Source organism: Macaca fascicularis, chromosome 14 (assembly GCF_037993035.2).
Source record: "Macaca fascicularis isolate 582-1 chromosome 14, T2T-MFA8v1.1".
In the NCBI taxonomy this organism is placed as follows: domain Eukaryota; kingdom Metazoa; phylum Chordata; class Mammalia; order Primates; family Cercopithecidae; genus Macaca; species Macaca fascicularis.
The window spans coordinates 127261813-127279107 of NC_088388.1; the positions used below are offsets into that span (position 1 = coordinate 127261813).

Genomic DNA, 17295 nt, shown 5'->3' on the forward strand with positions numbered 1-17295 from the left:
CGATCTGGACATGGTGGCTCATGCTTGTAATCCTATCACTTTGGGAGGCCGAGGCAGGAGGACCGCCTGAAGCAAGGAGTTCAAGACCAGCCTAGGCAGCATAGTAAGACCCTGTCTCTACAAAAAATAAAGAATAAATAAATAAATTAGCTGGGCATGGTGGTGTGTGCCTGTAGTCCCGGCTACTTGGTACTTAGGAGGCTGAGGTAGGAGGATCCCTTGGGCTCAAAAGTTTGAGGCTGCAGTGAGCCGTGATGATGCTACTGCACTTCAGCCTGGGCAACATGGCAAGATCATGTCTCAAAAAAAAGAAAGAAAGAAAGAAAGAAAGAAAGAAAGAAAGAAAGAAAGAAAGAAAGAAAGAAAGAACGAACTTGGAAACTTGGCAGACTTTGACAATGGATCCTGAGGAAAATGGAACTGAACAGGACATAGAAGTTCAGAAATTTTTGAGGTTTGGGACATCTCAGGGCATGTACACCTGGTAGGCTAATTTTCCATTTCCCACAAGTTTTTATAATGTGGAGGATTGAGCCTCCCTGCCATGAAGACACATGTCCTTGAGACAGACAGACAGGCATGGCTCTGTTGGGCAAGGTTGGCACCTCCAGCAGCTTCCAAGAGTAGAACACTAACTGCCCCTTATGGAGTAACTAAACTAGTCCAAGCCCCTAGGAACTGTCAGTGGGTTTTAGCTGGGTTTTCTGCTCAGCTTTACTGAGCTTGACAAAGAAAACATCTCCATATAAACCCACTGAAATGTTTTCTCTGGAGGACTACGGCAGGACTGGTTCACAAAATATCTACTTTGCCTGTAGATGGATGCCGGGAGACGGGAGACCCCTGTGCTGGACTGTCCAGGCTTAGCACTCCAGTTAAGCAGGATGTAGGCCAGCCCTGTGAGTGACTGTCTGCAGGGCAGCTGCCAACGGAGGGACCAGCTGTGCACCAGAGAGGGAGCCTGAGCTCCATGATGAGAGGATGCTTGGCTCCTCATGTAGAGACCAGGCTGTCCTCAGTTCCCCTGACTCCCTCTAGAAGGGAGAGCGAACATGACAACCAAAGGGCCCATGAAGCTCATGAACACCATGTTATGTGAGCTTACTCATAGACAGGGTGGCCATATAATGCATCATCCAAAGTGGGATAATTTTGAGTGAAAGGAGGCGCTAGTAAGCATTTCCTGGAACAATAGCATAAAGTGGAACCGTTCCAGGCAAAGGTGCTGTAGAATCACTCCACTAAAAGATGTTAGGGTTGAAGCCCTGGAAGGGATCTTAAACAGATCATGTAGCTCAGTCCTTTTATGTAATAGGTACATAAACAAGCCCAGAGAGATAGAGTGCCTTTTCTGTACCACGATTATTACATTCAGGGAGGGCTATGTGACAGGCACGAGTTAGAACACTATTATTATCGCTATTTTACCAAAAAGGAAACTGAGGCATGGAGAGATTAAAAAGCTTGTCCAAGGTCACAAGACTGGCAAGTGGTAGATGCAGAATTCAGATCCTGACAGTCTGGCTCTGTGGGTAATATATCAAAGACGACAGGACTGTACCTCTCACAAACCAGCAGAGTGGAGAGCCCCCTCGATCCTCACATCAAAACCCTGTGGGTGCTGTCATTGTGCCCATTTATGGATAAGGGGACCAATTCACTCAGCTAGTAAGTGACAATCATGTCTACAGACAAGCACAAAGAAAATTATCGTGGGGAATTTACAATCTAGTTGAAGAGCTAGAACATAAACCTATGAAAAACCACAATGGAAGGCAACGGTTAAATAAATATCAAAGCAACGTGACAAGGCAGTCTAAGATAAAGTGCCAAATTGGTGGTAGAGGTGGACCATACAACAGACTTCAGCAGAATGGAGGTTCCTATGCTGAGCTGGAGTGAGCAGGGAGACTTCCTGGAGGAGGCGGAATTTGAGGTGTTCAACAGTTTGGTGAATGAATGAGATATGATTAGGCAGAGAAGACGGGGAGGCAATTATATGCAGGTGAAGCTGCATATGTGTATTAAATGTACATTAAATATGCCTCTAAAGGTTAAGAGTGCAGGAAGGAAAGAGGCAGGCAAGCCTTACATAACAAGAAGAAAAACTATTTGAAATAGGACATTAAAATGCAGGAGGCGGAGCAAGAAAGAGAAGCCATGGAAGCACGGGGCAGAACAATTGAAGGTGACAGAGGGAAAATGAACGGAGAGCACAAAAGGAAAGGAGGAGCAGATTGAAACAGAGCACAGGAACTGGGCAGAGAGGGCCCTGGCCGCCGAGCTCTCCCAGAAAATGGACCTCCCCAGGCCCCACCTCCCTCCATCACTCCCATCCACAAGGTTTCTGCCACATGTCGCTGCAACAATATGGTAACCATATGCCCTGGGCCACAAAAGAGCTAAACACCTTGGACAGAGCAGTTCACCCAGATGTGCTAGTTGGAAACACTGCACTCTCAGGACCTGCTTCCCGACTTGATGGGCCCGAGGTCACCAAGCATGGCTCCTCAGCCGTGAATCACGGAAAAGAAGCAGCCATTAAGAGCTGGAAAGCGGATTCAGGGTCTCCCCCGTCCCCATGCCCTGAGAGGAAACGAAATAAAATGGATGCAGGCCTCGTCTGTGCGTGGAGATGAAGCGGTGTTCTTTCCTGGCTTGTGTGCGGGAGGCAGGACATCGCGAGGCTGGTTTGGCCTTCGTCCCTCTGCCAGGCTGCTCCCTGGGTGTTGCTGGAAGGGACTGAAGCCCCGCCATGTGCACGTTTCCTCGTGGGCTTCCTGTGATTGTGAGGGCCCCGGTTGCCATGGCAACTGCCACGTGAGGAAATCGTCAGATAAGATCATAGCTTCTAGGAATAGGACCTCAAGTGGTTGTTTGGGGAAAGCGGTCAGTGGCTTCACGTTTAAATTTGAAGAAGAAACAGTCACTGGGTGTGGCTGCTTTTAAAAAAAATTAGACAAGCCTGGGGGGAAAGGCTTCATCAAAATTGCTCAAAGCATAAAGATAGAAGGGGTAGTCTGACTGGTGTGGAGGTGTGGGCAGGGAGGGAGGGTCCCTGCATTTTCCATCTGGCGCTGAGGCTTTTATTTATTAACATAATTCATTGCACACCTCTTTGGTGCCAGGAAGTGTGCAAGCAACTGGGGATGAAAACCAGGAATCAGATTGATGAGGTTCTTCTCTTCAGGGTGCCTAACTAGAATCTGTCCTTGAGATAAAGAATGGGAACGTTCCCATGACCCCCGGAATCGAAGAGATTCCAAGGGCACATGCCATCCACACTCCTTCCTCTCCTCAAGGCTTAGAAAACTTGCAGAACCTGCCGCCTCCAACCCTGGTGGACAAGTCTCTGTTTCCCTTGCGGGAGCCCATCCTTTAGGATCTGAATATTCTGACTCCCACCTTCCCTTTGTCACGCAGAGTCCTCTCTTGTCCCTGCAGACCCAGATTGAGATCCTCTTGGTCTAGCTCCCAGAAAGACCAGTCCTCAAGGGACGCTCTCAGAAGCCTCTTTCTCGAGCTATAGGAAAGCTCCGGATCTCTATCCTGGCTCCCAGGCTACTCCTTCATCCCTGCAGTGGGCGAAATTCACTCCACAGGGAAGCACTGCAGTCACTTTCCACGGAGGCTCTTCTTGCAAACTTTCAGCTCTCTGTGGTCAGGGAAGTCTGACCATTTGTCATCATTAGAGAGCATGAAGCTTTCAGTAGAGGATGGTTAAAAATGTCCAGGAGCTGGGAGATGAAGTAATTTGCCCAAAGTTGCACAGCCAATAAAGCTCCACATTGACCCAGCTGGTGGCCCGTGCCTTTTGTTAGAACAGACTTAAAGCAGCTGTCCATGAAGGGAAGAGAGCAGTGCTGTGGCTTGCTGCCTTTTGACCCCATCTGCAGCCAGGATGGCCAGGGCTCCTCTGCAGGAAGAGGCTGCTCCCAGTGGGGTCCAGATCCTCACCCATCCTCAGGCGGCACCATCACTGGGATCAGAAAACCATTCTGCAGGTCAGGGACAACATTCACATCATGACAATCCATGAGGCGTGGGCTGCAGGGCAGCAGCCCCTTGTCTCAGAGCAGGGTTCTGGAGGAGCCACAGTGCCCATCACCTGCCTTTTCTTTGTCCCAGAGCAGAGGAGAGAAGTGATGCATCTCAATGCAGCAGCACTTTATCCACCTGTGTGGCTGTGTTGCAGTATTTTTCATGACTGGTACAGCCACTCCAGTGAAATCTGGCAGAACAGAGTCCCCGGGAAAAGTATGTGGGACAGCACGTGTGCTGGTGCACCCAGGTGGCCTTCCCAGAAGCAGCCCTCCCTGCGGGTTCTCCCATGCCATCTGGCTTTTGTCGTGCTGGTTGCTGGTTCCGTTTTTATCATCCCACCTTTGCTTCAGTGAGGCCTGTGTTTAATCCTTCCCACCCATCAGGCTGGGTGGGAGAATACTGGATCCGTCTTACAGAAGAGAACATCTAAGCTGCTTAATTGTAGTAAGTCTCAACATCTCAGTCTGGCTTTGCCCTGTCCCTTTGACACTGTGGGACCTACTTTAATGGTCAGGCCACACCCTACTTTATTCTCTGAGAGGAGCTTGGTCCCGGACGGTTAAGTGTGAAGAATTACACCCAGTAAAGCACTGCCGGCCCTTCGGTGGTTCCCACTGCCATCTAGAAAAAGCCACTGGACAGTGGGCAGACCCAGTGGAAGGAAACAGAAAGTAAAACGCACTGTAAAAAGTTCGCTTCGTGGGGTTCAGATGAACGTTCTATCTCCCATCCTGTGAGTTTCCATATTCAGCACTTTTTGCTTTTCAGCAGTAAAAGCATTCTCTGTGGGAGGAGAATTTAACTTTGATCTTTAGAGATGCCCTTTAAATGTGGTTATGGTCAAAAAAGTGACTGTGAACACTCAAAGTCAACAGGCAAAGGTAAATACCACGGGAGACCTGGAGCAGCACTGAGCGGGAGGCCCGTGAGGCACAGAAGGCCATGGCTCTGGATTCTGTTACAGCGCACAGTCCTGGGAGGACGCAGAGATCCCCTTCTCCGAGCTCACTTAGGCTCAGACCCTTCATTTGTAAAACGCCATTAAATAAAGTACTGTCGTCTGCAAATAATTCCAATTGCATCTTCTAGGAATTCTTTCTCTGGGTCATCCACTGCCAAGCCCCCTCCCCAGGAAGTGGAATTTTAAGTCAAAGGGGAAAGGCACTTGGGAGGGGGAATGATGTTCAACAAGACTCCTTGAAAAGTCAGCTGGGGGCCAGACGCGGTGGCTCACACCTGTAATCCCAGCACTTTGGGAGGCCGAGGTGGGTGAGTCACCTGAGGTCAGGAGTTCGAGACCAGCCTGACCAACATGGTGAAACCCCCGTCTCTACTAAAGATACAAAAATTAGGTGGGTGTGGTGGGGGGGTGTCTGTAATCCCAGCTACTTGGGAGGCTGGGGCAGGAGAATCGCTTGAACCCGGGAGGCAGAGGTTGCAGTGAGTCGAGATTGCACCATTGCACTCCAGCCTGGGCAACAAGAATGAAACTCCATCTCAAAAAAAAGAAAGAAAGAAAGAAAGAAAAGAAAAGTCAGCCGGGCCCTCTGAAGCTCTGTGGCAGATTTGGCTGTGTGCCACGGCCTAAAATTGGAGATGGCAAAGTGGAAACGGTTTAGGGGGAGAGTAGAAGCTTTGCAGCCAAGCCAGCAGTCTGGAGACTCACTAGGTGAGGGCCGGAGGCCAGGAGCAAACCTCTTTAAGCCTCAATTTTCTTTTCAATAATATAAGGATCCTAACTCATATTTTAAGAGGTTAAATGAGGTGATGATAGTAAAAGTTCCTTGGAAACTTCATGTCAGTAAATAATACATATTCTATTTGATCGTTCTCATTTTAAAAAGTGGTCCTTGTTTGGCTTTTGTCTGTTGTTTATTTTGATTTTGTTGTTTGGAGATAATTCCACTATGTGTTTATCAGAGGACTTAGACTTTAATGCTGAGATTGATTCCCCCTCACTGTGTGAACCTAGAAAGGTTATGCTTTGTGCCTCAGTTTCCCCACCTGCTCAGTCATGGTGCTGATTCCTGCCAGCCAGTGTTGATAACCACAGTGAAAGGATACTCAGACAGTCACCTCTACAGCCTTTGAATATGGGTTTTCGGTTGCCGAGTAAAATGCTCTGAGATGTTCCGGTTACTATGGCTACATAAGAAATTACCCCGAAACCTAGTGGCATAAACCAACTATTAGGCTCGTGAGTTTTGTTATCCTTCACTGAAGGCTCGTCACTCTGAAGTCTGGAGGTTGATGTTGTTGTGGTTGGCTGTGGCCTCGGTTCCTCTCCTGTGGGCCTCTCCATACGGTTTCTCAGTTTGGGCTAATTTGAGCTTCCTCACAGTATGGTGGCGATTTCCATGGACTAGAGGCCCAAGAGAGAACAAGAAGCAGGTGAAAGTCATAATACCTTTATCACCTTGTCCCGGAAGTCATGCAAGGCCATTTCTTGAAGCAATCACAAAGTTCCATCTGGGTTCAAGGGGGGAGAAAATAAGCTCCGCCTTTTGATGGGAAGAGAGAGGCAAAGATCCAAAATATTCTGATGGTCATTTTGAGAAAATGCGACTGTGCCCCATGCAAAGGAGTTTTCAGTTAATGCTTTTTTGGTGACTGACTAATGTTTCCTATCTTCTTCCTTATCCAACTGCCATAAAATTTACCTCCTCTTCCCTTTTCATTCCCTGCCCTCTATGCAGTGGAAATAAGGAGCAAGAAATGGGTGCGTGTAGGGAGGTGAGAGAAGCAAAAGGGTTGGCCTTGCTCAGAGCAGCCACCTACTCTTGACACTTCAGATTAGACTTGGAGTGACCCCAACCCAGGCTGATCACCCCCACTGCTGCAGAGCCTGCTGGGTTCCCAAAGCAGAGAACACAGAGGGCTTTGCACCTAAGTGTCTTGTTTACATTTCGTATTCTCTCCAACTGGCAGGAGAAGGGACTTCATGTCATTATGCAAAGAATGTAACAAAAAGCCAAAGCTAGTGTGCTCCCTGTGGTGACCCTGGGTAACGGATATGCCAGAGATTAGCGTCCCAGAGCCCTGCACCGGGAGCGGCTGAGTGGGCCCACTGAGCAGGGCAGCCACAGGGAACTTGGTCGGGTTGCTTTTGACATTCCTTTCACCGACCAACTCCAGCCAAGCTGCTCAGCCCCAGACAACTGTCCTTAGGAGATTCAGGGCAGGCCAGAAGGAAAGGAATGGGAAGGACACATGGGACATTGGTGCTTCTCAGGCTCCGTGTCTTGGGTCATTCTGTGTTAGAAATAAAACTCAGCCGGCCGGGCGCGGTGGCTCAAGCCTGTAATCCCAGCACTTTGGGAGGCCGAGACGGGCGGATCACGAGGTCAGGAGATCGAGACCATCCTGGCTAACACAATGAAACCCCGTCTCCACTAAAAATACAAAAAAATTAGCCGGGCGTGGTGGCGGTGCCTGTAGTCCCAGCTACTCGGGAGGCTGAGGCAGGAGAATGGCGGGAACCCGGGAGGCGGAGCTTGCAGTGAGCTGAGATCCGGCCACTGCACTCCAGCCTGGGCGACAGAGCGAGACTTCGCCTCAAAAAAAAAAAAAAAAAAAAAAAAAAAAAGAAATAAAACTCAGCCTACATATAAGGAAGAACAGACAGAAAGGGTCTCCCACTCATGTCCACGTCTGGCGTTTTTCCTCCTCTAACTCCACTGGACTCATAACTGTGAAATATTTGTTCCTTCCCACACATAGGACAATGGCAGAAATTTCTCTTATTGTCTTCCCAAATGAAATGGGGAGATCCTGAAGCCACCCTCTTCCTCTTTCCTTGCCCCTCTGGAGGCTTTTCCGTCTCGGCCTTAGCTAGGCTGTTTGGAGATGCAATTGTTTGCTCATCGTTCATATCGGCCAGGCCATCGTTCGGCTACGCTCTGACCACATCCCCATCACTCAACTGATGTGCACATGAAAAGTAACATTTGACTTAATCTAAGGAAAACAAATGTTGGAAGACACATTTGTGAGTATAAAAAGAAAAGATACATATAGGCACATATATGTGACAAATTCCAAAATAAGTGAAGTTTTAAAATTCATGAATGCACAGATGTACCCACGCCATTCTTCTGATATTCACTGAGTATGTGGTGTATGAACAACAGTATAAATAGGTGCTGGCCACCTACAATTTTCATTATCTCACAACAGATGCCTCCTCTCCTCATTCACAGGGCTATTCAGGCTATACAACAGAGCCTTATCTATGCCACCTAGAGGCCTGGACTCAGAAGCCAGAAACAGGCAGAGGGCTGAGCCTGCAATGGAATGACAGCCATAGTTTTAAAGGAAGAGTGGACATGCAGATTAGTGAAATCGGCTCTGCTCTCTAGGAGCCCATGGGATTTGCATTTCAGACTCTATCATCACCAAATCTACTTACTAGAAATTTAGGCAACTAATCTTTTAAACAATCAACATGCGGAGAAGTAGGTATCGCTCTGGCTTTATCTGAACTCCCTCTTGACCCATCTCCAACCCACTGATTCTCACGCCATTTCTCAGCACTGACCTTCATTAAAAATTTTTTTTAACTTTTTTTTTTTTTTTTTTGAGACAATGTCTTACTCTTGTTGCCCACGCTGGATGGTATGATCATGGCTCACTGCAGCCTCCACCTCCTGGGCTCAGGTGATCCTCCCACCTCAGTTTTCCAAGTAGCTAGGACCACAGGCACACTACCACACCTGTTTTCTTATTTTTTGTAGGGAAAGAGTTATGCTGTGTTACCCAGGCTGGTCTTGAATGCCTGAGCTCAAGCACTCCACCTGCTTTAGCCTCCCAAAGTGCTGAGATTATGGGCATGAGCCACTGTGCCCAGCTTTTTAAACAATTTTTTTCTTTTTTTTCTTTTGAGACTGAGTCTCACTCTATTGCCCAAGCCAGAGTGCAGTGCCGCTAACTCGGCTCACTGCAACCTCCGCCTCCTGGGTTCAATCAATTCTCCTGCCTCTGCCTCCTGAGTAGCTGGGATTACAGGCACCCACCACCATGCCTGGCTCAGTTTTGTATTTTTAGTAGAAACAGGGTTTCACCATGTTGGCCAGGCTGGTCTCGAACTCCTGACCTCAGATGATCTTCCCACCTCAGCCTTCCAAAGTGCTGGGATCACGGACGTGAGCCACCGTGCCTGGCCACATTTTTAAGTATTTACTTTGCTCCAAGAAGTTTAGGTGCTTGATTTAGGTACTTTACTCATATTTTCTCATTTTATCTTTATCCAGAATTGCCAGGTTAGGTACTGATATTATCTCCAACCTACAGATGAGGAAATGAAGTTCATAGAAGTTGTACTAGATGCAGAATGAGCAGCAGATGAAGCTTGTATAGAAACGCAAATCTCTCTGACTCGAGATTGTGCTCTAAGTTACAATAAACACTGCAGTTACCCTCAAAGAGCTTATGGTCTAATTGAGAGGACAGAAAATTCACAAGAAAGAACCTGTAAAGAGCTGTGGTTATGTGCTTAGGCTGTAGACCTGAATTTGGATCCCACATCACACTCATTTTTTGTGCGACTGAGCAAGTTATTTCACTTTTCTGAATATCCATTTTCTCGTCTGAAAAAATTAGAGTACATCCCTCGTAGAATTGCCGGGAGGATTAAATTAGGTTACTCATGTAAACAGTGTTTTATACTTAATAAGTGCTGTGATTATTACTACTTATATCTGTTGCCTGTAATGACGACAGAGGGTGTATTATGTACTAAAGGCACCTTGCCCAAACTGGAGGAGAAAAAGCGTCCTACTGAGACAAGTGCATTGTCGGTAGCATGCCCCTGCTGGATCCAGGACCAGGAGGAGGTCGTGGAAAGGAAGCATTTCTATCCGCAAATGTGAGTGATCTGCTATAGCTCAGATGCCACCCCAAGCAGCTCACCTTGCCAGAGGTCTCTGGTAAAGGGGCATCATTGGGTACAAATGTGCTGGGACACTTCCCTACCTGGAGCAAGGGACCCTGTGCTACCCTCTGGATCTAGGATTCAGTGGCTGAGAGGTCAGAGCCTCCGGACCCACAGACCTAGCCTTTCCAGCATTCTGCAAAGGAAAGTGCTTCTCAGAAGCCAATGACTAAGCCAGCCTGGGGGTTCCTCTTATGGTGACAATTGTTGAGTCAAGAAGGAACCCCAGAACGGAGCCCCACACAGGGCTAGGAGCCCACGCCTCCTGTCGTTCTCACTTGGAAGTCAATTTTACATGGCATGGTCTAAAGCCCCATGGAGCCCACAAGTCTTTTAAATAATAACTAACTTCTCTTCCCTTGAATAAAATCATCAGCAACAATAGGAGAAGCAAAGTCATTAGAAACGGAAGGAATGTAGTCCCTCTGAGGATGGCTGGTGAATTTGCATGCTGGTGTTCTTTCTACATCCAGCCTATCAGCTCAGTTAAATACTTATTGATGATTTATCGGTGGAAAGTTCTTGAACGCTAGCAACATGCTCATTTCCTTGTAAGCTTTAAGTATAAGGAAGAGTTTTAAGTTTAAAAAGTTTTAAGAGTTTAAGTAAAGAGCTTTATAAGACACACATGAAATAGCAACAGCTCCTCATGTATAACAAGCTGCAAATAAGTGAAATTTCTCCAACTCAGCAGCTCCTCGCCTGCAGACAGCAGCACCCACATCAAGTTGCCCAGACTCATTCCTCTTGTTTGCCTTCTCCGTCCCTACTCTGGTCTTCCTAAAGCAGTTTGGAGAAGGCTCCCTACTGCCAGTGACATCATAAAAATGACAGTGTACTTGGCAAGGGCATGATCTTGGGGTGCTCCTAAAGCTATTGAACTGCAAAAGGGGGTGCCATTTATTTGCAGAAGCAGCAAGAATGTTCTCCTCCCCAACTCTGCTTTTTCACTTGGGTCTCATATCAGCTTGTTTGGGGCCTTATCTCCCCAAATCTTTTATTCCGCTTAGTGGCCCTCACCTCCCTTCCCTTGCCCATATTAGCTTTTCAAATTCAGCCCAATGAGACAGACAGGGAACCCTTCTCCTTCATCTTCTCTCTCTTCACAGCCCCCATGATCTATCACTTCTTTTCTCCACATTGTAATGGAAAAAAGTTTTTGGTCTAGCAATGATTGCAAATAGAAGGGGGATGTGTGTGTCTGTGTGTGTGTGTGTGTGCATGCATGCATAACCAAAGCGGTATTCTCACGAGCTGTTAACAGCTCAAAGGAGTCAGAGGTCATCACCAGAAAGGTTTCATGGAAACAGGAAGCTCTCAGGAAGATCTCACTTACCTTACACAATGGCACAGATAATTGTGCATCAGGGTGAAAGGCTAAAGAAAGGTTACTTGCAGCAAAAGGAACCACAAAATTAAGACACAGAAGCATACCTGAGTAGGGCTTGTCTAGTGGAGCAGTGAGAATAGTTAGACTTGGACAGAAGTTGCAGCAAGAGGAAGTTGTGCAATGTAAGGGTGGCAGGTGGGACAAAGATGACCTTTGGAAGACAAGTGGCTGATAAGAGATTTGCTGTGGTCTATCTCTAGGGAGCTCTCTGAGGGTTTTAAGCAGATTGTGGCAGGATGACAACGGTATTCACAACTTGCAAGGGAGCTGGATCCAGCCAAGGAGTGCGCGAGGTGTACTGAACAAGGGAAGAGCATGTCAATGGGCCATCAGGGAGGGAAGAATCTCAGAGAGAAATGCCCAGACTGGACAGTAGTGTGAGGCATTCGCGGTGAACCAGGACGCTCTCCTCCTACAACGTTGCCACTTGATTGGAGTTTCCTTGATTGTGAACCACATTCTTAAGGAAACTTTTATTCCAAAATGAGTTCAAACAGGTTTTGTGCCCTTTCTACACCTACACTCTATCTCATCACTTGTTTTTTCTAGCTGTGTACCACTCACTTCCTTAATAAGTCTCCCCTAGGTCTGCCTCCAGAACCCGGCTTTGTGTTCCCTGTGTACTCTCTTTGCTGTAAGTCTGGATTTTGCCGTCTGCATGTCCCCTTGGACAGGACCACCCTGTGTTCACTGTTGCCTGGCCCACCCTCTTTGGCTAATGATGAGAGGAACTTTTTGCCCGTCTATTGGAGCGTCACTGTGCCCAGTCCTGCCTCCCGGGCTTATTTGCCTCTGATAGCCCATCATCTTCTTCCCCAACCTAGAAGAGGGAAGGGAAAGAAATTATTTTACTGGAAACCCCAAGGTTCATGAATGATAAACTAAGAATGTAAGCCATTCTCTACAGCAGAAGATGCTACCTGATTCCTGAAATGTCATCTCTTTTTGTAGCAGGACTGTGGTGCATGCTCTTCACCCTTATCACCAAAAGACACTTAGGGGTCATAGGTGGTAATGTGTCCTCTGCTTCCAGGGTGGAACTCAAGGAATTTCATGGAGTCAGGGCCAGCTGTCTGAAAGGTTGCAATGTCACCCTTTTCAGCTCGGAACCATAATTCCTTATGCCCAGGTAACAGTCCAAAATTTAGGATACGAAGCCAAAGCTGATCTCTAGCTGAAATCAAGAGTGGATATGATAACCAAGAAACAAATGGTTCCGACAAGCACAGCTTTACTCTGAGCATGACTCAAGGGCATCTGGTAGAAAATGAAGAAGCGTCTCAGCAGATATTAGGTCTAGGGAGATCACCTCGGTTGGAGGATGTAAGTGTTCTAATATTGTGTGGGCAGCTCTGCTTTGACTGCACCTCTGGATGCACCTACACTCCAAAGCCGTCTGGTGCAAAAGCAGGACTCATAGAACATATTCCAGGATTTTTTTCCCTGATCCCAGCTGAAAACAGCCATAAAAGAGCCTCCTCTTTTGAATTATGGCTGTGAGTCTGCTGGGGTGGAGAATGGCCCTGGGAGAGAAGAGAAAGCCCACGGAGCAGGTTGTAATTCCACAGGCATATGAAGAGCATTCATTCTGAAGAAGACATTCAATTCAGGAATGTGGATTACACAAGGAAAGTACACAAATGCCAGCTTTAACAAGTGCTGTTCACCTATCACTACATTTTCAAGTAAAGATGGTGTATCCATTTGCTAGGGTTTCCATGACACATACCAGCGGCTTAAGCAAAAGAAATTTATTTGCTCAGAGTTCTGGAGGCTGGAAGTCCAAGATCAGGGTGCCAGCAGGATTGGTTTTTCTCAGAGACCTCTCTCCTTGGCTTGCCGATGACTGCTGTGTCCTCACGTGGCAGCCCCTCTGTGCACACACTTCCCTGGGGGCTCTCTGCGTGTCCAAATTCCCTCTCCTTCTAAGAACACCAGTCGTATTGGATTTGAGCCCACCCTATCAGCCTCATTTCACCTCACCCCCTTAAAGGTCCTATCTCTAAATACACTCACATTCTGAGAACTGCGGGTAAGGGCTTCAGCACATGAATTTTGTGAGGTCACAAGGCAGCCCCTAACAGGTTGCCTAAGAGAATCTTTGTTTGAATGTTGATAATCATGATACCTAACATGTTCTGAGTATGACTTACTCTGTGCCAGAGACTGTTCTAAGTACTTTGCATGTATTATCACATCTATTATTCACAATTATAGATTATATAATTATTGATTATAGAGATTATATATCAATTATAGATGACTACTATTTTCTCTGAAGACTTACTTTGGTGTAATTATATGGCTGTAGTGAACACTATGCCCTGGTCCCTGACCTTGGATGCCTGTGATTCGATGTGACATGGAATAATGGAAGGCTCTTATCCTCATGTTTTGATTGGTAGCAGATCTCCGGAATGTGCAAGGTTTTTTGTTGTTGTTGTTGTTGTTGTTGTTGTTTTGAGACTGTTGCCCAGGCTGAATGCAATGGCACGATCATGGCTCACTGCAGCCTATACTTCCGGGGCTCAAGTGATCCTCCCACCTCAGCCTCCCAAGTAGCTGGGTACATGCCACCACATCTAGCTAATTTTTTCTTTCTGTCTGTCTTTCTTTCTTTCTTTCTTTCTTTCTTTCTTTCTTTTTTCTTTTTCTTTTCTTTCTTTTTTTTTTTTTTTTTGGTAGAAACAGAGTTTCGGCACATTTCCCAGGCTAGTCTAGAACTCCTGGACTCAATCGATTCTCCCACCTCAGCCTCCCAAAATGCTGGGATTACAGGCATGAGCCACTATGCCTGGCCAAGACTTCTTTTCTTAATCCATGATCTCCCAGAGTCACACCCAAGTCAGTGATGGAATAATATGAGTGGGAGGACCCAACAGCCTCTTTCGGACAGTCTTGCCCTGACTGGCACTTCGCGTGTCTGAGATTCCTCTTTCGTCCTTTGGTTGGCTGAGTCACCAACATTGAGATCTATAGGATGTACCAGCACCTCCTGGAGGGCCCTCAGCAAACTGCTGAGCATTTCTTACAAGCTACACCCCCAGACCAGATCTTCTCACTTAATCCACCTATCGACTCTGTGCTAAAGCTATTTTTATCCCTGTTACAAATAAGGAAACTGAAATTGGCCTGGCCACAGCCATGGGCCCCACCCTTCCCTTGTGTGACCTTGAGCAGCACACCTAGCCTCTCTGGGTGGATCTCACTGGCCTTGCCTAGAAAATAAATGCTGGATCTCCTCTCTCCCCTCACTGCTGATGACTCCACTCAGCTCATAAGAGGCATTTCTGCTTATGCCTGGAAGAATCTAGCATTCATACACCACCACAATACTACATTCCATGCCAAGTCACCACTATTCTTGGCCTCCCTATCTCCACCGTCCTTTTTGGGGGTCCCAGACTACAGAACCAATAAATGAACCCACTTTCATGAATCCTCCATCCCCACTCCACTGCCCAAAGTCTGTCCTCACCCAGGTAACCTGCAAACACCCATCTGGTTTGCATAAGGGCAAATCTGCCCCCTGGAGTGTGAGTCAAACAGGAACTTCCAGACAAGCTGTCCTGTGGCAGCCCTGGGCCACCTTGCCAGCTCAAAGCAAGAGTGCCACTTGCTTGGGTGAAGAGTGACACTGGGCTTTCTGTCTCTTCTCTGGCCCTGCAGGAGGCTCTGTCGGTGGTGAGCGACGACCAGTCCCTCTTTGACTCAGCATACGGAGCAGCGGCCCATCTCCCCAAGGCCGACATGACTGCCTCGGGGAGTCCTGACTACGGGCAGCCCCACAAGATCAACCCCCTCCCACCGCAGCAGGAGTGGATCAATCAGCCAGTGAGGGTCAACGTCAAGCGGGAGTATGACCACATGAATGGATCCAGGTAAGCTCGCCAGGCCTAGGCAGGACTGGAGGAAAGCACCAAGTCACCAGATCTGCAGTAAGTGGCTTCGGGCACTTAAGGTTTTTGCAGCAGATGGAGCTCTGGAGCTGGGCCAGGAAGCATGTGTCAGTCTCTAGAGAGCTAAGGCAGAGAGGGCCACACACTGAAGATGGGATGGAGTAGGGCCAGGAAGCCCCCCGGCTCTCTGGGGCCCATGCAGCCCTCAGAGGCCAGGTAAGAGTCAGGCCCCAAGCGCCTGTGCAGACGCTCATGGAACACTTATTTCTTGTTAATCCCAGGCCCAGGTCCAGTCCTCTTGGGGACAGCTTAGTGGTAAGCTATTCTTCCCTGTCCCGTTGAAGATACTTAACCCCTCTGGGTGGGTCTCAGCAGAGCAAAGGTGACCAAACCATTCTTTAGTAAAAGTGGAGAAGGGATGAGGAAGGTAGACGCCTGTGGGGGCTCACTGTGTCTGGGAGTGGGCAGGCACCTGGAAAGTGTGCATGAAGGAGGTACAGTACTGGGTCAGTTCAGGCTTTGCCTGTAGAAATGGAGACAGGAGGGTCCAAGGAGAGAAAATCACAGGGTCATGGAAGAGGACAGTGGACAGGCAGCCTCAGTTTCACATCCTGCCTCTCCCCCTTGGGCAAGTTATCGAAACCCCTCAGAGCCCCAGCTTTCTCCTTTCTCAGGCAGGACTGGGATATTCACTTCCTGATGGCTCCTTACTCTAGCGTTACTCTGATGCCGCAGGGAAAGGACCCGGGATGGTGCCTGAGACGCGTTAGGCACGTGCTCTGTAGTGACAGTGATTGTTATGAGCAAAGACTTGAAAGACAGAGAACATCAGTCTCATTCACAAAATACCAGGTAATCTACTGGGCCAAAGGCACAAAGAGATGAAAATAAAGAGTAAGAGAGGGCCCTGAATGGCAGGCTGAAAACATGTGCCGTTGATTCCACAGCCAGAGGCTGACTTTGAGCACAGATGTGACATTTAACCTCATCAGAGCAGTGACTTGAGACTAGCGAACTGACAATCTTTCTGCACAAAGGGTAGGATGGGAGAGTCAGAAAGACAAGTGAAGAAGTTAGTAAAATACCCCAGATAGGAAATAATGAAGTTCTGAACTAAGTGATGGTAGTGATTATGGAAATGGAACAGGATAGATACATAAGGGAGATAGCAAAGAGATGATTAACAGGGCTTAGGTGAATAAAGTGTGAATGAAGGGGGTACATGACAGGAAAGAACCAAAGGCCACTAAAGCCTGCACATTTTAAAGTCTGGTGCTGTGAGCAGCTGCAGAAAGGTGGCACAGGAAATGCTTTAGGATGGGATGTCAATATTCTCTTTGAGATTCCTTGTGAGCAATCGGTAGAACATCCAGATAAAAACGTCTACTAGACTTTGGGAACTGAAGCTCAGATAATCTTTCAGGCCTGGAATTTAGGTTTGGGCATCATCTCTAAGGAGTTTGAACTGTGAAAGTGGATGAGGTCACTGAGGAAACCAGTCTGGATTGAAGAGAGAGAAGGGAATGAGCGTGGTTGGGAGGGAGAACTCCAGAGCAGCCCGTGGCCTCAGACCTGCCTGTGGGAACTCCCAGCCCTACCACATTTCAACCCCACTAACCAAAACCAGCGACTGGGATCTCAGCCACCTTTCCAGATCCTGGGATTTCAGGAAGGCTCAGAGGTTCTGAGCCCATAGCCCCTCAGATGAGTCTCCCTCCAGAGGTAATTCTGATGGTGCTGGAGTTCCTAACAGTCGAAGGACATGGTGTGTTGAACATTTTCCCATATTATCTTACCACTTGTTCCCCACAACTGTCCTACGAAGTAGTTACCGTAACTTCATTGTTACACAGGAAGGCAAGTGGGGCTTTCAGGGGAGATTGCTTTGTCTAAGGATTTAGAGGAGGCAAAGCTGGAGCCCGAACCCAGGCATGTGGTTCCAGCCCCACGTGCCATCCGCTAGGCACCTTTCTGCTCCCTCTGCTCGTGTGTCATGCTTTTGCACCACCGCCTCATTCCTGCCAATGGCCACC

General features: G+C 47.8%; 1 protein-coding gene across 10 annotated transcripts in view; it reads left to right on the plus strand.

Moving 5' to 3' along the window:
- FLI1 (Fli-1 proto-oncogene, ETS transcription factor) overlaps window positions 1-17295 on the plus strand; it is a 127246-nt gene that overhangs the window by 58589 nt on the left and 51362 nt on the right. For all 10 annotated transcript variants that reach the window (XM_045370768.2, XM_045370769.2, XM_074015627.1 and 7 more), the window contains one exon: window positions 15033-15244. In XM_045370768.2, coding sequence (XP_045226703.2) covers window positions 15033-15244 — 212 coding nt within the window. The remainder of the gene's footprint in view (window positions 1-15032; window positions 15245-17295) is intronic.